We start from the raw sequence: 22120 nt of genomic DNA, 5'->3' as shown, positions 1-22120 counted from the left end.
CACGCACCCATTTTAACCGGTCATCCAAACCTTCCCCTGCCCATTCTTTCCTGGATATTTCTATGGCTGCCCATAACACGCTCTTTGAGCACCTCAAGGTTGCATGAGTTGATTCTCACAACACTCCTGGCAGGTAGAGACGAGTTCCCTTTTGATGCTGGGGAAACTGAGGCACAGAGCAGCCACGTGACTCACCCCAGGTCTCAAGGACAGACTGCGGCACATGAGGAATTGAATGCAGGTCTCCCAAGTCTTAGGCAAGTTCCCTAACCACTTCTTTAGCATCAGGAGCCTCCTTCTAGCCAAAGAAATCTGTCACAGAAGGACCACTGTATGTGTGCGCGTGCGGGGGGGAACACCCCAGTTCTTGACCCGGAGATGTCTCCCAAGCTCTGGAGAGAAGACACTGTAATTCTCCCCTCGGTGGAACTAGCCAAAGCAAACTCCAGGCGACTGTCCAGAGGGTTGACCTGGCCACTGGGTACCAAGTTAAAAGCAGTCCTCCAGGCCCTGTCTTCAGCAGGATTTTCCATTGCATTAGCTATCTCTGTAAACACACACACACACACGCACACACACGCACACCCCTTTCCACAGCCACACCGGTGGGTTGCTAAGCAGCAGCACACTGCATTGTCACCACACCACAGGGCTGAGGTGAGACCAGATCGCAGGCTGCTTGCTGTGGTTTCAACGGCACCGGCAATTTCCTACAACGTACCGAACGACTGACACAGAGCTCGGAAGGGGGGGGCTCCTTCCTCTGAAGGAAACGGGGAAGGAGGGAGTCACTCAACGGAACATTTCACCTGCCAACCTTTTTTTTGGGGGGGTGGCAAGAAAGAAGTTTACCTCACGAAGGTGCCGAGACGCCACAAACAGGCCTTGCCCTTGGCAAAGGACCTCAGCGTGGCCTGTTCCCAACAGAGCTTCATCTAGCCCGGATAGGGACCGTTCAGCGCCGGACGAGTCGGTTGCTCTTTAAAGCTCTCCCCTTTTCCGCCGTGCTGAGGACAGCCAACCCAACTCCAGCCTGGCCAGGGGAGAAGGAATATTGGGCTGCCTACGACGCTGACTCTCTCGGGTTCAAGCCCTCAGAGCGTACAATGTCCCAGAGCCTTCATACTTAACAAAAACCCCATCTCCCATGTCCCCCTCATGGTTACTAAGGCCCTATTATCACCATGGCAACCAATTGGCTCAGCCTTCAATATACACAACCCCCTTCAGAGGCAAGGCAGTGCTATTATTCTGAGTTTGCAGGTGAGGAATTGAGGCAGAGAGACTAATAAGTGACTCGACCAAGGTCAGACAGGAGGTCTGTGGCAGAGCAAAGAACAGCACCCTGGCTTCTCAAATCCCAGGCCGGTGCCCTAACCACTGGGTCATCCTTCCTCAAGGCACAGAGGACACTGCCATTCATCTTTCAGAGGGCCATTGGTAAAATCAAATCTTTTATCAAAGCTTTGTTAAAAATACTCTGGAACCCAGAGGTGCTTACCAAGGATGCAGGGGTCAGAGCGGGGGACAGGAGAGGGGAGCTGCCTCACCTCCTGGCTTCAAGCAGTTTCCATCATATACAACATTTATAGTTTGGTTGAATGGCTCTCACCACCCGCAACCCAAAAATTGTTTCAGCACCTCTGCTAGGACCAAGAGCAAAAGATGAAATCCCAGCTCGAACGGGCAAGAACACCGCAAATGAGATGATCTCTTCGGAAGACCATGAGATGCCATTTGGGATGCTCACGCCTGCCTTTACAAGAGTCACTGCTGATTTTGGGTGCTGAAATATCTTTAAAAGGTGACTGACTTTCCCAAAACAACAAGCACCCCCCCCCCTTTGGGAAACAGTTCTCTTTAGATGTCCCAAGTGTCACACTTCAAAAACGAGGGGTCAAAAAAAAAAATCACCAGCCATTTGCAGCCCTTTCGATCATGTACTGTGTGTTCTCCAAAAGCAGTGGACTCAGACTATCCTCCTACAAGGACTGAAAGTTCCCCTAGACTCAAGCGACATATGGACCAGTCTAGAAGCCTTCCTCTGACACAAAAGACTAGTGACATGAACCAAGAGGATCAGAAATTATCACAGCATTGAAAAACTGGCAACACAAGGCCAAAAAAGGCAAGGCTATGGGGTGGACCATTACTGAGAATCAGAACTCTTTACCTCTAACTTGGACCCCCTCCCTATTCCATGCCTTCACTTCAAAAGCGAGAGACTGAGGGTATATGAAAACGAGGGAAGGAGGGATGGATGGATGGACAGACAGACAAACAGAACTAGCTTCTACCTTTCTTCCCTCCATCCACTGAACAAAATGCAATAGGAGGTCAGAGCTCAAAACAATTTTCATCATGCCCCACTTCATACATCAAGATGACTTAGCTCAAAAAGTCAAGGTCAGCATCTCCTCTGTGTTTCGGGAGAAAGTGACCAGTGTTCCCTGTAAGCTGTGAACTGGGCTGGCCACCAAGGAGAGATTCAGGTGCTGCCCAGGAGTGAGCACGCCCGTTACTCACTGGAGAGGGAAAAACCGTAACAGAAGATATGAAAATGGCAGTGGTGCTTAACGACTTCTTTATTTCGGTTTTCAACAAGAAGGTGGGTGGCGATTGGCTGCCTTGCATAGTGAATGCTGGACAAAAGGAGGTAGGGTCAGAAGTTAAAATAAGAATAGATAAGTTAGATGTCCTCAAGGCCACCAGGTCTTGATGAAATGCATCCTAGAATACTGAAGGTGCTGACTGAGGAAGTATCTGAGCCATTAGTTTCATCTCTGAAAAGTCATGGAAGACGGGAGACATTCCAGAATACTGGAAAAGGGCAAATCCAGTGCCCATCTATAAAAAGGGAAATAAGAACAACTCAGCAAACTGTGGACCAGTCAGCTTAACATCTGTGCCAGAAAAGATGACAGAGCAAATAATTAAGGAATCCATTTGCAAACATATGGCAGATAATAAAGTAATAAGTAACAGCTAAGATGGATGTGTAAAGAACAAATCGTGTCAAACCAACCTGATAGCTTTCTGTAATAGGATAGCAAGCCCGGCGGTTAAGAGGGAAGCAGTAGATGCAATATACCTACAATTTAGTAAAGCATTTGACATGGTCTCTCATGACCTTCTTATGAACAAACTAGGGAAATATAACCCAGATGGGGCTACTATAAGGTGGGTGAATAACCAGTGTCAGAGTAGTTATCAATGGCTCCACAGGCATGCTGAAAGGGAATAACAAATAGAGTGCGTCTACTCTGGCATGATTTAGCGCAAATACTTTTAACGGAAAAGTTTGTCCGTTAAAAGTATTTGCGCAAAAGAGCGTCTAGACTGGCACGGATGCATTTGCGCAAAAGACGTCTTTCATGCAAAAGCATCCATGCCCAGTATAGACGCGCTTTTGCGCAAGAGGGCTCCGGTGGCCATTTTAGCCATCGGGCTTTCTTGCTCAAGAAATTAAGGTGCCTGTCTACACTGGCCCTCTTGCGCAAGTATTCTTGCACAAGAGGGCTTATCCCTGAGCGGAAGCATCAAAGTATCTGTGCAAGAAGCACTGATTTCTTACAGTAGAACGTCAGTGCTCTTGCGCAAATTCAAGCAGCCAGTGTAGACAGGCGGCAAGTTTTTGCGCAAAAGCAGCTGCTTTTGCGCAAACTCTTGCCAGTCTAGACGCACCCATAGGGTTCCTCAAGGATCAGTTTTGGTACTAGCTCTGCTCAACATCAACAACTTAGATAACGGCATAGAGAGGAAGCTTATAAAGTTAGTGGCTCATACCAAGCTGGGAGAGGTTGCAAGGGCTTTGGAGAATAGGATTACAATGCAAAATGATCTGGACAATTGGCCTGAGGTAAACGGGGTGAATTTCAATAAGGACAAATGCAAAGTACTCCCTTTACAAAGGAACAATCAATTTCATGCATACAGAATGGGAAGTGACTGTCTAAGGCTACTCAACTTTAGAAGCCCTGGGGGCCACATTGATACTAATACCACCTGCCGGGGGCCACAACTTAAGTGTGGTTGCATATACATGCAAATATATATGCAAATATATGCAAATAGCTTTTCACACTGATGGGCATGAATTCAAAGATTAAGGCAAGACTACACAACACACAGGCCCCATTTAAGTGGCTTCTGCTTATATTAATAAAATGCAATATTTACCCAATTTCCACCCATATGACAGCACTTCTCATGAGCAATGACAGTCCAGGAATTGAACTACTGAAACACATATCAACAGAAGACCATTACATTGACTCGTCCTTGTGGAGCTTGTTTCCAGTGGAGGCCATGTTCAAAGGATTTCACTCGCAGGCCGCACATTGAGGCCCACATAAACCCAAACCACACTGCAGGCCACAAACAAACAGATTGAGTAGCCCTGGTGTAAGGTGCACTGCAGAAAGGGATCTAAGGGTCATAGTGGACCACAAGCTACATATGAGTCAATAGTGTGATGCTGCTGCAAAAAAAATCAAACATGATTCTGGGATGCATTAATAGGAGTGTTGTGAGCAAGAAACGAGAAGTAATTCTTCTCTCTACTCTGCACTAAATAGGCTTCAACTGGAGTCTTGTGTCCAGTTCTGGGCACCACATTTCAGGAAAGATGTGGAGGAACTGGAAAAGGTCCAGAGAAGAGCAACAAATAGGGTTGCCAGGTGTCCAGTTTTGAAACGGACAGTCCAATATTTGAGCTTTCTGTTCGGGAAACAAATTGAGAAAATAGAAATGAGAACAGAAATGTCAGGTATTTTCTAAATAAGATGCAATGTAGATTGTGATGTAATGTCAAGTGTGTTTGGTATTTTTGTTGAAACCATCTGGCAACTCTAGCAACAAAAATGATTAAAGGTCTAGAAAACATGATCGATGAGGGAAGACAAAGAACCAGGTTTGTTTATTTTAGAAAAGAGAAGACAGAGGGGACATGACAGCAGCTTTCAAGTACCTAAAAGGGTGTCACAAGGAGGAGGGAGAAAAACTATTCTCCTTAACCTCTGAAGATAGGACAAGAAGCAATGGGCTTAAATAGCAGCATGGGAGGTTTAGATTAGACATTAGAAAAATCTTTCTACCTGTCAGGGTGGTTAAGCACTGGAATAAATTGCCTGGGGAGGCTGAAAAATCTCCAAACGATGGAGATTCTAAAGAGAAGGTTAGACAGACGCCTGCCAGGAATGGTCTAGATGGCGACTGATCCTGCTGAGAGTGCAGGAGACTGGACTTAATGACCTTTCAAGGTCCCTTCCAGTCCTAGTAGTCTATGACTCCATGATTAGCAGAGCACCTACAGCCAGCAGCATATGTTTCTACTGGTGGTGCACAACTGCAAGTACCTTGGTGCACATAACAAAACTTATTCCACACGTGGAATTAGCGAGAACGCTGCAAATGACCTTTAGCACTGCAGAACGGAATTCTCCCCCTTACTGGTGCGTGCGTGCGGAAAAGGTGTGCACATCCATGTCAGCTGGGTACCGTGGTGCAATCGTCCTACGATGCTCCAGCATGTTATTTCCCCACGGATTTAACCCTTGGGCTTCCTGGCATCTGACAGAGCCCCCTAAGCCCAGATTAGAGCTCAGATAGTTGCTCCTGCTTTGCTGGGATGTCTCCTATCCTGGCCAAAGGAACAAATTGCTTTACCAGCAGGCCAGTGCTTCTGTCAGAGCGGATTGTGAACAATGGAGTTGGCCACATTGGTTTGTTATTGTAGGGCTGCTCAATCACAGCCAGCAGCTCTTGGCTTTTTAATGCACAAGCATGTGCTGTGGAAGGGGATTGGTACCTAACAAGAACCAAAACAGACCAGCCCTGGGCTGGCAGGCAATGCAAATTACAGATCCACAATCAGCAATCAAAGGGAAAAACAAGGGCTTAGCAGAAACACAGTTAACAGTCAAAACAACATCACAGTAACAGCACCCTGAAGCAACAACTTTTAATGGGGGATTAAGAAATAGCACAACACTCTATCCTTAGTTTTCTTTAATAGTCTATTTCCCCAGTCCTGTTTTTTCTGGGCAGGAAGCCACTCAAGAGAGCTTGCAAATGAATCTCTTTCTTTATTGCTTCTCTGGTCACTTAACGAAGCAGGTCAAGGCTGAACAGGAGACATGAATAGCTCGCCTTGCTCCAGTTAGTGGCATTCGCTAGATGCAATGAAGAATTCCGAGTCTGGCTTATTAGCCAGCATGGCGATGGAATTCAGTCCAGCTTCCAGCAGGGTTACTGCGAGGAGGTCTCTCTCTAGGTTCCGTGCAGACCACCTGGTGCTCAGCTAATGCTGGTTTCAAAGCCCTCCCCACAGCATGCTGATTTGCAGGAGACAGCGCTTTTCCAAAAGAAGAAGATAAATTATTCCTGCCCAAGCTTGACGCCGGCGATGTCCGGGGGAAGTTTCTAGCTGATTCGGAAAGGTCAGTGCATCACATCGTTAGGGATTCAAAAGAACAGCCGTGGTAAGTCACAGCTGATTTGTAGCCGCTGGATGCTGCCTGTCACCATGCCTGCCCACAGACCCCTTGTGAAACCTAAGATTGCCAAGAAGAGAGCCAAGAAGTTCGTCCACCCTCCGTCGCATTGCTACGGCAAGATCAAGCACAACTGGTATCGACAACAGCGCTCGCAGGAGGTCCGAGGGGCAAATCTGGATGCCCAGCATCGGTTATGGTAGAACTAGGAAAACAAAACATACACTGCACACAGGATACAGAATGTTTCTGGTCCACGGTCTCAAAGGACTTGAGGTGCTGAAGAGAAGAAACAAGCCTTATTGCGCAGAGATTGCTCACAACGTTGCCTCCAAGAACCGCACGGTAACTGTGGAGCGAGCGGCTCCGCTTGCTATCAGGATCACCAATCCAAAGGCCAGACCATGCAGGGAGGACGGTCACAGGGCTGGCGTGCCACACGCCCCTTGGGGTCAATGTGGCCCAGTGGCCGAGTCTCTAGCTCCCCCGGTCCGGGGGTCAATGTGGCCCAGCGGCCGAGTCTCTAATGCCCCTTCTCGGGGGGTGTAAGGGTGTGGTGGGGTAGAGGGGCCCAGGCCCTCCCTCTTCGCCAGGCCCCAGTCCAGGGCCCTATTAGTGGGTGGTTCCCACCACTTGCTCGGCAGAGAGTCCTCCCGGAAACGTGCTGAGCCCTCCAGGGCACCTCCTGCTCTTCACCCTGGGCTGCTTCCTACCCTGACCGGCGTAGGCCCCACCTGTGCATGCAGTAGCGGTGTGGGCAGGTCCAGTGGCAACAGCTGGCGCGGCGGCAGCGGTCAGGTTGGCTGCAAGCCGCAGCGGGCGTGGCGGCTGATGTCGGCGCGGTGGTTCTGGCTGGAGCTTCGGGCTCCCAAAGCCAGGGCGGCTGCTCCTGCGCTCCAGCTCCTTCCCCTTCGGAGGTCATCCGCAACTGAGCCGCTTCTCTGGCCTTTATACCAGGCCTGCAGTTGGAGCATGCCCAGCAAGGCCGCGTGGGAGGAGCCTTCTCAGCCCAGAAGGCCCGGTTAGCCTCCCCTCGGCCAATGAATAAACGTGCTCCTCCTTTGTGGAACTGTTATTTGATAAAACACAAAAGGCATCTGGGCTCATGAACACTGCGCTCTCAGGCAGACTTGGTGCTTCTTTTGCACCCTGTCGAGGTCCAGGAACACACGAGCAGCTGCTTTTATACAGAAGGATTGTCCTTGCGATGAAAGGTAGGCAGGAAATGGCCCTGTCCCTGGCTCTGCCACAGACTCCCCGTGTGACCATGAGCATGTCACCCAATACCACCAAGCCTCAGTTTTTCCATCTGTGCTGCTGCTGGCTGCAGCGCTGCCTTTCAAGCTAAAGGGGAAAAATCCACACAGAAATCCATGCGCGTCCTATCGAACAGGGCACCTTGCAACAAAACTATCACAAGCCACAAAGAGCTGCACAACAGCAGACGGCATCGAGGGCTTGTGTTGAGATAGCCATTGGAGGAAATTATTTTGCTCCTTCACCAGATGCACCAGCGACAGGACACAGATTTTGCACAAAAGATTTTACATTAGGGATGTAATAACCCATCTCACCGATTAACCGATTAAGCAATTAAGAGGGATCTTGGGGGGGGGAGGGGAGGAGGATCCAGTCCAGCTAGACTGGAGCAGCCTCCTACCCCACCCCACAGCAGACAGGGGCTGCACCAGCCTGGCCAGAGCAGCCCCTGCCTGCGGAGTGCCCGGGCCCACTGTGGACAGAGGCTGCTCCGGACAACCGGAGCAGTCCCTATTCCCAGCGGGCCCCCTGCAAGACTGAAGCAGCCCCACAGGTTCGCCTTACCTGGTAAGCCTCACCCACTAAGGTTAAATGGGTTAAACACGGACATCCCTAGTTTACACAGACATTAAGGAATATGTTTCCATCACAACATTTGCCACTGTCCTCTACCGCAGGGGGTCTCAAACGGAGGGTTACGAGGTTATACTACAGAGCTGTCAGATCCTCAGACACAAGGTGCTAGCTGGGGCAGAGCATTACCGCAGGATTGCATTTCCCCCTGCCAGGTCGGAGATCGGAGTCCATGCCTCCCGGCTGGTATCTCTGCTATGAAAAGGGATATTACCCTACAAATACCACTTTCCACAGCAGACTTAGCATCCCATCGTCACTCTTTGTTCTGCCCTGCTGTTGGCCGGGACACTGCAGCTACGTCTACACTGGTGCGATCTTGCGCCAGCGCTATGCAAATGAGGCTAAGCGTGGAATATCGCCAAGCCTCATTTGCATCTACAATGAGCCGGCAGTTTGCGGAAGAGGCTCTACACGGCCCCTTCTTGCGCAAGAAAACCCTCTTGCGCCATGCCACTCCGCTGGAATAACGGCACTGCGGGATTCAGCCGGACAGAAACATGATCTCTGGCACTGATGGGGGGGGGGCAAACGAACAACGTGTACAAAAACGAGCGGAATCTGGCACTCCTCCATGTGGGCACAGTAAACAAAATGCCTGGTGGGTCACACGGTGGGATGTAAAATCCCATTTCACTAGTTAACCGGTTAAACGTTGCGTTTAACCGGTTAAACACTTAAATGGGGGTCGTAGGGGGGCCAGGCTGGAGCGACTCCGCTCCGCCCACCGCAGCCAGGCTGCAGCGCCCCGTCCACGGTGTGGCACGCCCGCCATGGACAAGGGCTGCACCAGCCTCCGCGGGTTAACCATTCACATCCCTACCTACCCATAAAGCAGCCGATGGACTGCAGGTGGCCCACCATGGCTTTAAACCAACAGGGGCCAGCAAAGCTGAAAGGCTCCTTTCCAGGGGGAGAGGGGGTTACATCCTGCTGCCCCGTCTCTCAGACGTCTACAGAGCCAACCACATTTTACTAATCCCTGCAGACAGCTCCCCTTCTGCCGCCCCACGGCCTTCTCATGGCAACGGCATTAACTAGCAACATGGGGCAGCACTATCAGGAAAGCACCTCATGGATTTATAACCCTGCTCAGGCAGATTTACCAGCTGGAAACCACACCCTGGCTGCTTGCAGATCACCAGCAAGCTGCGAACAAGCCACAGGTTGCAAACTTCTGTCCAGCCTGGCTCAGCACAGACAAGTAGCAAATTAAACCCAACCCTGCCCTGCCCTTTGGACGGTCGGTTCCACTATTGTCATCTGGAAGCCCGGACCATGTGGAGTTGATTTTCTTTTTCCCTGCAGCACACTCCAGCGAGAGGGTCTCGCCAGCCAGCAGCCCTGCCGAGGGTCTGCGATTAGCAATGTGATTAACGGCTGCAGGAAAAACCAAGCCGCTAGATATCCGCTGCTGACAGGTGCGTGCGGTTTCAGACCACCTCGCACGCAGACAGGCATTTCCTGTGCTCCAGGAGCCACTGCTGACACATCCAGGATATGCACTCCTCCAACAGGATCCGTACGGTTTGCAGGGTCATTTAGCGATCGTTCACACACGCACACCCGGTTAGAACAATGCCACAGAGGCGTGGTGCAGAGGGATAAGCCGTGAGTTCTGAATTAAGGCCAAAACAGTTTGCATGTTCTGCCCTGTTACGCCACTGGCTGGGAAGGCAGGCCCCAAAGCATTCTGGGAGAGAACCAGACAAGACAGCACCCAGCGGTGGGCTGGCCTCAAAGCCAAACGTGTCATATTTTCGCACCCAGAATGCACTGCAACAGACAGTCCTGACCCTCTCTCCTGTGCCAGGAGGCAAAGTGCAGGCTTCTCGCCACTGCCACGTGCCTCCTAGAAAGGGGACGGTGCCTTGCGAGCTAGGCAGCATCTCAGCCTGGCGCAGGCACGGCAGCGCTCCAGAGGAAATGGGAAATGGAAAGCAGCTTCCTCTGAGCACCGAGGGCCAGAGGCATTTCCACGCCGATTGCTCAGCTGCTTACGCCCATTCGAGCGGCCGGAAGACCAGACAGCCATTTACCGATTCAGGACACGAGATTCCGAGTTCACGCAAATTCTCCGGAGGTTTTCACCCTGCCTGGCCTGATGCAGCGGAAGCCACGATTCACGGCTCTTCCGCCCGTGCCCTGAATGACTGCGTGTCGGGTGAGAACACGCAGCCTCATCGTCAACGTTCTGTTTACATGAGCCTCAGTCGTGGGAAGGCTACCCCTTTGTCCTCCCCATGAGGACTTTGTGAGCGCCCCGCAATACACCGACACCAAGCTCGCCACGGGCGGACGTCTCCACGGGATCAGAGCCCTCTCGCTTTTCCTAGCCATGGGGCACAAGTCAGAAAAATCCAGACAAGCAGCATGGAAGGTGAAGGCCACACACACAAACACACACACACACCGGTGAAAAGACCTCCCTTGTGCCACACCGACACCTGCATCCACCCACACTGCACCACCTCTGTCCTGCCCTTGGAGGCACAGACACGGGACATCCCTCCCCGATCAGATCTCGGCCGCATACAAGAAACATCCGTGAGATGACGCAGCCAGAGGAAGCAAAGGGACAGCTTAGGACATGAGCAGTCGCTGGGTAACATGCCCAGAGGATCAAAATTGGGATGTCCCAGGGGGCACAGCACTTACCCCTGCAGCAAAGCCCAGGCTTCCGTCCAGGATCCGCCTCTGGAAATGAAGAGAGGACATTTAATTCACCAGCTGTCTACAGAAACAGGGCGCAACAGCGTAAGGCACAAGAGCCGCGCTGACGGGAGTTAGCAGCTCTGGCCGTGATTTTAAGGTACTTACATACCCCCCATTACTGTAATATTTCAATGCCTCCCAAGCTATAACGTACACCCCATCCCTGGGAAGTAGTGCAGCCGTCCCCACTTTACTGATGGGAAACTGAGGCACGGACACACTAAGTGACACACTCACAGTCACAGAGACTCAGGGGAGCCAAGTTCCCTGCTCCACCAGAGCCCCAGGCTGGCACCCTAACCATTAGGCCATCCTTCCTCTTCCTCTAATGGGGTTAATTCTAAGCACATGCTTAAAACCCATTGTGACTTCAATGACTCTTACGCAGCTGCCTAAGTAGTGTTCTACAGTAAACTTCCGATAATATGGCACCTTTAGGACCCGGGGGTGCCGGATTATCAAATATGCCGGACTATAGGAGGGGGGGCTATGAGGGGTCTGGGGTGGGGGAGATGCCGCCCCAGACCTCTCATAGCCCCCCCTTCCGATAGTCCGGCTCTGCCCCAGGCGACCCTGATTCAGCCGTTGCTGGTCAGTATCAGCAGCGGCTGAATCGGGGATGCCTGCAGCAGAGCAGCTGGGGGGCTGCCGGGTTAGTCCCACAGCGCTGAGGGGCGGCGCTACTGGACCAACCTAGCAGCACCCCAGCTGCTCTACCCCAGGTGTCCCCAAGTCAGCCGCTGCAGAAACTGATCAGCAGCTGACTCTGGGAAGCCTGAGGAAGAGCAGCTCTGCCCTGGGCTTCCTGGATTCAGTCGCTGGTCAGTTTCAACAGCAGCTGAATCTGGACACCTGGGACAGAGCAGCTGGGGCACTGCGGGGTTGGTCCCCACAGCGCTGCACCTCAGCGCTGCTCTGCCCCAGGTGTACCCAAGTCAGCTGCTGCTGAAACTGATCAGGGACTGATTCCAGGAAGCCGGGGCAGAGCAGCTCTGCCTCAGACTTCCTGGAGTCAGCCGCTGGTCAGTTTCAGCAGCAGCTGAATTGGGGACAGCAGAGGCGCTGCCGGGTTGGTCAGTTTTAGCAGTGGCTGAATCGGAGAAGCCGGGGCCAGAGCAGCCCCAATGGTCCAGCTGCCCGGAGCACTTCTGGGTTCCTGATGGTGCTGGACCATCAGGAGTGCCGGACCATCAGATGCCGGACCATCGGAGTTTTACTGTACTATAGAAAGGGGGGCACCTGAGAATCTGCCCACAGTTCAGGCTGTGCCTGGCCTCCGTCAGGTAGGCATCTTGGTCTGCGGTTCTTCACTTCTCTCTCAAATTTGCTTCGCCTCCAGCAAACACTGAAACCAGTGTGTTACTGCACAGGCTGTCAATTATTCAGGACATCCCGCTGCCTAGCAGCTCAGAGTGATTCACCCTTCCTCCCGGAGAGCAAGTTAATATCCTACCGCTCAGAGACTCTCCCTTCCCAAGCAGACTACCCAGTAAGTCATCCCAGAAGAGCTTAAATAAGAAATCAGCTGGGAAAGCAGGACGACAGCCAAAGGCAACACTGAGGCAGGCCTGCAGCTTTTCCGAAGGCGGCTTCGGAGACCAAGGACCAGTGCTGAGTCGCAGCTAGTCCAGCCCAACGCATGGAGCTGGCCCGTGTTCCGAACCAAATCGCCCCTGCCTCCCAGACACGGACACCACGGCGGCAGAGAAGCATCAGTCCAGTTGCAGAGAAGAGCAACACAAATCATTCAAGGTCTAGAAGACATGATCTTTGAGGGGAAGCTGAAAGAACTGGGTTTGTTTAGTTTGGAAAAGAGAAGACCGAGAGGGGCCAGAGAAGCGGTTTTCAAGCATCTAAAAGGGTGATTCAAGGAGGAGGGATAAAAATTGTTCTCCTTGGCCTCTGATGATAGGAAATGTTTCCTAACATCCAACCTAAACTGCCCTGGCTGCAATTTAAGCCCATTGCTTCTTGTCCTGTCAGGGTGGCTAGGCACTGGAATAAATTGCCCAGGGAGGTTGTGGAATCTCTATCACTGGAGATATTTAAGAGCAGCTTAGACAGACACCTGTCAGGGATGATCTAGATCATGGGTTCCCAAACTAGGGGGAGTGCCCCCTGGGGGGCATGAAAAAATTCCAGGGGGGGGCACAAGGCGACCAAGCCCTCCCATCAATTCCCCCCCTCAAGAAAGAGCCCAGCCCATCTGTCTGCTCAGATGCAGGAACACATGCAATTTGGGCTGGCTGGGGCAGTTTTCAAAATGGCCACTTTAAAAGGGCAGTGCCTGCTCTGTTCTTAAAAGGGCAGAGCAATTTTTTTTTTTTTTTTTTGCTCAACAGGTTTTGCTGCTGTTTTTTTTTTTTTAAGTGGGGGGGGGTGAGGGTTTCGCAAAAATCAAAAAGCGGGGTGTGATGCCGAAAAGTTTGGGAGCCACTGATCTGGTTGGGTGTTGGGTCCTGCTGTGAGGGCAGAGGACTGGACTCGATGACCTCGCGAGGTCCCTTCCGGGTCTAGTGTTCTACGAGTCTCTCTCAGCTGCCTGCTCGTCCCTTGCTCCCAAAAGCGTGAGATAGCAGGCTGCCCAAGCCGGACGCTCTGCTGGGGAACCGATTTGGGCCGCTCCAGAGTTGAGGCTCCCTTGCCGAAAACACTTTGCATCGCAGAGCACAGCAGGAGTCTCTTTCTCATGGGCCACTGCCAGCAAAACAGGCCGCTCGGCCCCGTCCAGCCACAAAACGTTCCCAAGCAACCGGAACCCAGTCAACAATATCACTGCAGATGCAGGAGTCAGGACAGAATGTAGCTCTCTCTCCCACCCTGGCCCCAGAGCCCCAGGCGGAGTACCGCCTCCTTTCTGTTACTATAACCTGCCTGCATGCTGTGCATACCCAGAGAGAGGGGCCTGCTGAGGAAGCAGCTGTCATTTCCGCATCCTTTTTCCCCAAGCCGCATTCAATGGCTTTATGAATACCGACCTTCCTCGTCCCCTGCCCCCACCATGCCACAGAGGAAAATAAATGCAGAAAATATTTACTGGGGTGGAAGAAATGCCTAGAGAGGCATCTGAAAGCTGGGTTTACAAAGGAGCGTGTGTGTGTCGTGTGAGTATGTTTAAAACCAACCAACACCCACCCTCCAGCATCATCAACAAGACTCCCTCTCCCCCTCCAGAAGTCAGAGCAATAGAGGCAGTAGGGATGTTAAAATTGATGCAATTAAGTAACTGTTTAACTGCTGAAAATCTCAGCAGTTACATAGTTACAGCCAGGGTGTTCGGCTCCCCGGGAGTCGGGATACAAAGGCAGCACGCAGGGCAGCAGGCAGCTCCCTGGGAGCCAGTGCGCACTGAGAACCAGCTGTTAAGCCAGCTCCCCCAGCATAGCCTACGTGTAGCCATGAACATTAACTGATGAGCCCAGGCTCAGCCGTTAACCGTTTACACTTTTACACCCCTCATAGGCAGCCAGGCAAGCAGAATCAAGGTCTACGTCTTTTGGATGGGTCACACAGACATCTTATCCGGAAAGAGGACTGTGTTTTCAGAACTGAACGGCAACACCCACCTGGCCGCTGGAAAACACGAAGACTAGCGCCGAGCCAGCAGCTGTCAGCCCCCAGGTAAATAAAGTCCCGAGCAGCGCCTGGACCACCGGACTGAAGCTTGGGATCATGCTGAACGCTCTTGGGTTTTACTGACCTAGAAGAGATTTGGTGCATTAGGAGGTGCAGCAGCAACGTAAGACGCAGGCATTACAGAGGACAAGACATCCCTTTGCAGTTACTAACAGCACCACCGTAGGGCTTGGTTCTCAGAGAGGCTAAGTCCCCATTGCGCCCTCTATAGCTATGGGTACTCAGCACGCCTGAAAAAAACCAACCCATTTAATACTAATGACAGCTGCAGTTTACACTAACTACCCACGAGGTTTGCCTGCATTTCACTCAGCACCACTCGTGAACCTCATCAGGTCAGTTTCACTTTTGTCTAGAACCAGTTTCGGATTCAGTGTCTGGCACAATGCCAGCGTTTGGGGTGTGGCAATCCTGCCCGTGGTGGACTCGCTGCTCACATAGCACCTGGCTGACTTTGCTGGCAATCCAATCCAAAAGGCCCAAAAATGTCTGTCAATGGGTGGCATGATTTACAAGGAAAACCAACCATTCCATTCCTAGCAGTGTCACTGCTCTAGAGTCAAGTTTCAAAAAACAAGGCAAAAGCAAGCACCATTCCAATCCAACGTCCACACTCTAGAGGCATGTTTACTACATCCACCGCGGGTCTTCTCTGCTTCCCTTCACAGCACTTGTTCCATTCACCCCTCAAAAACAAGGCACGAGATGCAATGAAGTCCACACACCCTTCTCAACCTAACCCAAAAAAGGATGCATTCACCATGACCATTATACCTGGACTGCACCAGAGAAGTGCCTGCATATGTCTCCTTCCCCCAAGCACGCACTTTCCACGTACTTTTGGCCGAAGACAACTGTGATCCCCTTTAGCATAGTGTATATTAGTGCATTCCCAGCACTATGTTCAGTGCACTAACAGAGTTTGCAGAAGCAAAATGCAGGACAATGTAGCACTTTAAAGACTAACAAGATGGTTTATTAGATGATGAGCTTTCGTGGGCCAGACCCACTTCCTCAGATCAAATAGTGGAAGAAAGTAGTCACAACCATATATACCAAAGGATACAATTAAAAAAAATGAACAAATATGAAAAGGACAAATCACATTGCAGAACAGAAGGGGGATGCGGGGGGGGGGGTGGGTGGGAAGGGGGAGGAAGGAAGGTAAGTGTCTGTGAATTGCTGATATTAAAGGTACCTTTAATACCTTTAATATCAGCAATTCACAGACACTTACCTTCCTTCCTCCCCCTTCCCACCCACCCCCCCCCCCGCATCCCCCTTCTGTTCTGCAATGTGATTTGTCCTTTTCATATTTGTTCATTTTTTTTAATTGTATCCTTTGGTATATATGGTTGTGACTACTTTCTTCCACTATTTGATCTGAGGAAGTGGGTCTGGCCCACGAAAGCTCATCATCTAATAAACCATCTTGTTAGTCTTTAAAGTGCTACATTGTCCTGCATTTTGCTTCAACTACCCCAGACTAACACGGCTACATTTCTATCAGAGTTTGCAGAGGCTTTTGTTGTGCAGGAAAGGAGCGCTACATTGCAATAGATAGGGTACTTGGATACTTTTGAAATAATATTATTCAGCAGCTATCAATCATGTAAGGAAAGGGACCCAGACGTTATATTATTTCATCTGAGGAATGTCTAGATAACATGAAGTAGTTATCATACACCCTCGAGGAGACATTTACCGAGATATTTCTCTGTCAACCATGACTTTTTAAAAAAAAAGTGCAAGTATTAATGTGAAGATGTGCTCTCTCTAAAGATCTGTGCAGATTCTGTTGAATTTATCACAAAGTTAAAGATTAACAAAAATGCCAACTCCAGTGTGCCAACTTTCACTCCCTCCTCCACCACAAAAGCTCAATGTAGAACTCAGCTCTACAGCCCAGCCTAAAGATTTCACATTGCCTCTCTTGGTGCACACTGACCCACGTGTCTATGCATGGCTCACAGCACTGGACAGTAAGGATGTGAATGACTGGTTGGCTCTTCGATTGGTCAATACATTGAAATTTAACATCCCTCCTGGACAACCTTGTAAAGGTGCCTTGTTCTTCTTAAAAGACCCACTGCAAAAACAGAGTTGGGCCCTGTTAAACTGAAGCCTTATAATGTCCTGCACTCTCACACACTCACACACACAAAACGATCTCACTATTACTTCACTAACATACCCCCACAAGGCTGGTTTATAACACTCCTGGGACTTGCTTCTCCACTTCCCCCAGAGTTTCACTCTCCCTGGGACCGTGAGCCCCTCAGACATAGCAAATAAGCACGTCCAGCTCTTCCACAAAGCACACCTGTGGCACGGGAGCAGAACACTGACCCAGCCTGCAAGGGCAGGACCTACCCGCACCAGTCACTGAATGAATGAGTTTCCCCTGCAACATGCTCCTGGGCATTCCCAGCATCGTGCATCCTTACTTGTGCACACTCACCAGGGGTCCTTTGCACACGCACCTGCCAGAATGTTGCACGTTTCAACCCTGCCCCCCTCCCCCCTGCTAGTGTCAAGAGCTTTTCTCCAAACCACACCCCCTGGGCTGGCTGAGTATTTGTGGGGCAGGCAGGCTCTGGGGGCAGCTCTGACTCTGCCCTGCAGCCAGCACGTCTCTCCCCCTGCAAAGGTGAAAAACCCCCAACTCACTGCATGGACCCCCAGCCTCTGCCACCAGCTGCTCCAGCTGCTGCTGCCACTTCCGGCTTGCCCCTGCACACGTGTCTCTCAGCCACGCCTGCGGGGCCCGCCCACTTCTTTTTTTTTTCCCCCTACCGCCGCGAATCCGGAGCGTGCGAGGTGGGAGGGATCAATTCGATGGTTCGCCTCGAGCCGCGGCTGGGAAAGTGAAGCGGGCGGGCGCTCGTCGGTGGGGATGTGGTTTGCGGAGTCCTGTCCTGCAAAAGAGAAAAGGAAAAGCCACAGCGCTCCTTGCAAAGCCGGACCGGACCGAGAGTCCCCGCTTGCCGCGGCTGTTGTGCAACCCTCTGCGCTAAATTCAGGAAAGAAGCGGTTTCCATTGTATAAAGCAGGGGTGGGAACCTCCGGCCCTCGGGCCGGATGCGGCCCCCGAGGCTAGGGGATCTCCCCGCATTGGGGACCCCGCACTGGCCCTCCAGCCACCCACCCATAGGGATGCCAGATGGTTTCAACAAACATACGGGACACACTTGACATGACATGACAATCTACATCACATCTTGGTTAGAATATACCAGACATTTCTATTTTCTCCATTTCTTTCCCAAACAGAAAGCTCAAATACTGGACTGTCCAGTTCAAAACCGGACACCTGGCGACCCTACCCACGCAGGGGGATGGAGCACACAACATCTACTAGCCTGATCGCCCCTAGGCTCTGGTGTGCAAGGAGAACGGGAGGGGGGGTCTTTTCCCTTCTCAGTCAGGGGTTTCTCGCTTTGCTTCTCACTTGTGTGCGGCCCCCGGCTGATTTTCCTGTGGGTCAGTGGCAGGGGTGTATATAGGGCAGGGCGAGCAGGGTGGCCGTCCCGGGCCCCGCGCTTCAAGAAGGCCCACGCGTGCGCTGCAGCAAAGGGGGGCCCCGCAAAATTGTGCTGCCCTGGGCCCCGCAAAATGGTCATCTGCCCCTGGTCAGCGGCTCCCGACCCAAAAAAGTTTCCCACCCCGATAGAGAGGCTGGACAGTTCGGTTCAATGGCTCTCAGCACCCCCCATGGTACAAATTGTTCCAGCCTCCCTGGAACACACAGGACAAAGCTTATTGTGCAAACTCCTCTGTTTCCACTGTGCTTAAATAAGGGACAAAGTGCATCCTCTATCGATTGGCTTGGGCACAGAGGTGAAAGGCGGCAGGGGCGCCCTGGGGCATGGCTCCGGCAAGAGCCGTCTGAGTCGACGCAAATGCCAGCAGGGAGCTATTGAAAGAGCTGGCAGGGACCCGGGTTGCAATAGGACAGTGCCTGTAAGAAATGGTCAGTTCCGTTCACCTCTGGCCGGGCACCGAATAAAGGATGTCATTTAAAATAAAGGACAAGGGCTCAGCAGGGTCACAGCCCCTCTGGTTTGTATCGGAACAGTCAGCAGCACCCCATGCCAGGCGTTATTCACCGGAGCTGTGGTTCTATGTCAGCATAGCGACCACGTTCCGCACACTGCGTGTGTGACGGGTGGTACGAATTACCCTAATTCATCTGCCCAGACCCATACATCTCAATGTATGGCCCATACATTTTGATCCCAACAGGGGTGGCCGCAGCTGGGAGTGTGTCAGGGTGATGGGGAAGCTAAGTGGGGGCTGGTGAATGGGTGGGGGCCCAAGTATCTGGGAGTGTTTGGGTGATGCAGGATCCACAAAAGCACACTGGGTTGACTTTTTCCAGACTCCACGCCAGCAGGTAGGAAGTGGGAAAAAAGCATTCTACTGGCTGAGAAATAATCCAGCATGTACAAGCCGGAAAAAGAAAGATTTTTTTTTTCCCTTCCTGGTGGCTCCCATGTAGAAGCGAATAGCTGGTTAACTGAGTGATGCTGATATTTCCAGTCCTTTTGTGATACTGATCTGTCTCTCCATGGGATAATTCATAAGTAGTCATTGTTATTATGTATTTTCAGGGTCTCTCTCAATGCAGGGGCTGTGCCCAAAAGTTGACAGGGATAACATTTGTGCTCAATATGTTTTCCTGCCCATTAGCATTATTAGCATTTTAAGGCTAATTTCTATGGGGCAGACTTTTCAGCTCAACACCCAGTCTCCGGCCCAGATTTGAGAAAGAGAATGCCTGGCACCATCCGATCCCCCTGTGCAAATACCACACACAGGGCTGCCCTCTAGTCTGCATATTTTCAGTATCCTGGCCCCTCTTTCCAATGGATGGCTTGTTTGTTTTTAAATAACCCACAAATCTGAATTCAAGACAAGGGCGCTGCACTGTCTCTTCAATGTTGGAAAGGAAACAGTCAGCCACAAAGAAGAATTCAGATGTTGCGACCAAGAAAGAAAGGAACATTGGTTGAACTGCTCTGGTCTGGGGCAGTCTGATCTAGCAACATCCATGGTCCGGTATGATTTTAGCTAGCTGGCTGTCCACTTATCACGGGTGTGGCCAAGTTTCCCATAAAGTTTGTTTACAACCCCTAGTCTTGGCTCGCCATGTTCTGTGCTGTTATTTAGCTCTAATTTACCCCAAGGCTGTGTCTAGACTGGCCAGTTTTTCCAGAAAATCAGCCGCTTTTCCGGAAAAACTTGCCAGCTGTTTTCACTGGCCGCTTGAATGTCCGCAAAAGCCCTGACTTCCTACTGTAAGAAATCAGTGCTTTTTACGGAAATACTATGCTGCTCCTGTTCGAGCAAAAGTCCCTGACATTTGTTTTCCACAAAAAAGCCCCGATCGCGAAAATGGCAATCGGGGCTTTCTAGTGCAAAAGTGCGTCTAGATTGGCATGGACGCTTTTCCGCAAAAAGTGCGTTTGCGGAAACGTGTCCATGCCAATCTAGACGCTCTTTTCCACGAATGCTTTTAACAGAAACGTTTTCCGTTAAAAGCATTTGCGGCAAATCATGCCAGTCTAGACATAGCCCAAATGTCTTCTAAGAGCCCACAAAAGTTCATGACCTAATATATTTGTTAGTCTCAAAGCCCCCCCCCCCCCCCAACAGCAAAACTTGTTGAGCAAAAAAAAAAAAAGGCAGCAAAACTTGATTGGGGAGGCTGGGTTGCCTCACCCAGGTCCCCCGGATGCTGGATTAGAGTGGTTCAATCTGTAGTAAATCAGGGCAAAATTCACCCACACACCAGGGTTCCCTGTAAGCCGGGCGCTTGTGTGGCTCGTCAGGAGAGATTCTAATGCTGCCCATCTGATTAGCAGAGCACCCACAGCATTGTCTTTTGATAGTGCACGTTTGCCCATGCCTCAGTGCACATATAAAAATGTATTCCGCACATGGATGAAAAAAACCTGCAAAGGCTCTTTGCTGCTTTGAACTCAGTTTTCCTACCTGCAAAATGGGGCTAATGACATTGACCTGCTTTGCCTAGCACTTTGAGAGTGAGGGATGAAAGGTTCGCTGTAAGTGCTAGGTGTTATTACAAGAATGGTACGCTGGCCCAAACCCATGCCCTTCCTTTTGGGGGTGTCCATGTGTAACCCACACACCTAGGCTATGTCTACACTGGTGGCTTCTTGCGCAAGAATATCTTGTGGTTCTTGTGCAAGAACTCTTGTTCAAGAACACGTCCACACTCCCATGCGCTTTTGTGCAAGAACATGCATGGCAGTGTGGACACTCTAATGGCCATTTTAGCCATAGGGCTTTCTTGCGCAAGAAACCCCTGCTGCCCGTCCACACTGCCCTCTTGCGCAAGCGGGCTTACACTTGTTAGAAAAGAGTGTCGCTCCTGTGCAAGAAGCCCTGTCTTACCACCCTTTAGTGTAAAACTTCTTGCGCAAGAGTGGCGGGCAGCTCTATGGGGGTATGTCTACACTACCCTCCTAATTCGAAATAGGAGGGTAATGTAGGCATACCGAAATTGCAAATGAAGCCCGGGATTTGAATTTCCCGGGCTTCATTTGCATAAGCGGGGAGCCGCCATTTTTAAATCCCCGCTAGTTCGAACCCCGTGTAGCGCGGCTACATGGGGCTCGAACTAGGTAGTTCGAACTAGGAAGCCTAGTTTGAACTACCGTTAATCCTCGTGAAATGAGGATTAACGGTAGTTCGAACTAGGCTTCCTAGTTCGAACTAGCGGGGATTTAAAAATGGCGGCTCCCCGCTTATGCAAATGAAGCCCGGGAAATTCAAATCCCGGGCTTCATTTGCAATTTCGGTATGCCTACATTACCCTCCTATTTCAAATTAGGAGGGTAGTGTAGACATACCCTGGAAGAACGGCCATTCTTGCACAAGAACCCGCCAGTGTAGACTTCTACAGCAGGGGCTGAGAGCTCAGAGCATGGGTTCCCAAACGGGGGGGGGGGGGGCGTGAAGAAATTCCAGGGGGGGGGTGTGAGGTGACCCAGCCCCCCTCCCATCAATCTCCCCCCTTCCCCCCCCCTACAAGTTTTGCTGCTATTTTTGTTTTGTTTTTCAGCCTTGGTCAGTTCCTTTTTTTTTTTTTTTCTTTGCTCAACAAGTTTTGGTGCAATGATGGGAGGAGGGGGCACGAGGGTTTCTCCAAAATCAAAAAGGGGGCGTGATGCCCACTGGCTCAGAGGATAGAGGCTCCTATACTAAGCTTCGGAGGCCTCAGGTTCCAATCCGTCTGGTGGCTGTTACACACACTCCAGGGAAGAAATCACACCCTGGACAGAGCGCCTGCATAGGGCCCCCTAAACCAACTATGAGCCTAAGTAACACTTACGTATTGTCCAGCCTTGAGCGGG

General features: G+C 51.1%; 1 protein-coding gene and 1 pseudogene across 4 annotated transcripts in view; one reads left to right on the top strand and one right to left on the bottom strand.

The window, feature by feature from the left end:
• The window catches only part of SLC39A11 (solute carrier family 39 member 11), a 322339-nt gene that overhangs the window by 290883 nt on the left and 9336 nt on the right, over window positions 1-22120 (bottom strand). For 2 of the 4 annotated variants that reach the window (XM_075904009.2, XM_075904013.2), the window contains exons 1-3: window positions 17409-17540; window positions 14669-14802; window positions 11046-11084 (exon numbers count right to left, since the gene is read on the bottom strand). In XM_075904009.2, the coding sequence (XP_075760124.1) occupies window positions 11046-11084; window positions 14669-14776 (147 nt within the window). In that variant the 5' untranslated portion in view covers window positions 14777-14802; window positions 17409-17540. Of the gene's footprint in view, window positions 1-11045; window positions 11085-14668; window positions 14803-17408; window positions 17657-18189; window positions 18347-22120 lie in introns of those variants that run through there. The other 2 variants (XM_075904012.2, XM_075904010.2) reach the window with 2 other exon arrangements.
• Window positions 6527-8588, top strand: LOC149521939 (large ribosomal subunit protein eL32 pseudogene; annotated as a pseudogene).

The sequence above is a fragment of the Pelodiscus sinensis genome, chromosome 20, assembly GCF_052426305.1.
Source record: "Pelodiscus sinensis isolate ZL-2025 chromosome 20, ASM5242630v1, whole genome shotgun sequence".
In the NCBI taxonomy this organism is placed as follows: domain Eukaryota; kingdom Metazoa; phylum Chordata; order Testudines; family Trionychidae; genus Pelodiscus; species Pelodiscus sinensis.
Note: the sequence above shows the minus strand (reverse complement) of the source record. Positions and strands in the feature narration are given on the sequence as shown.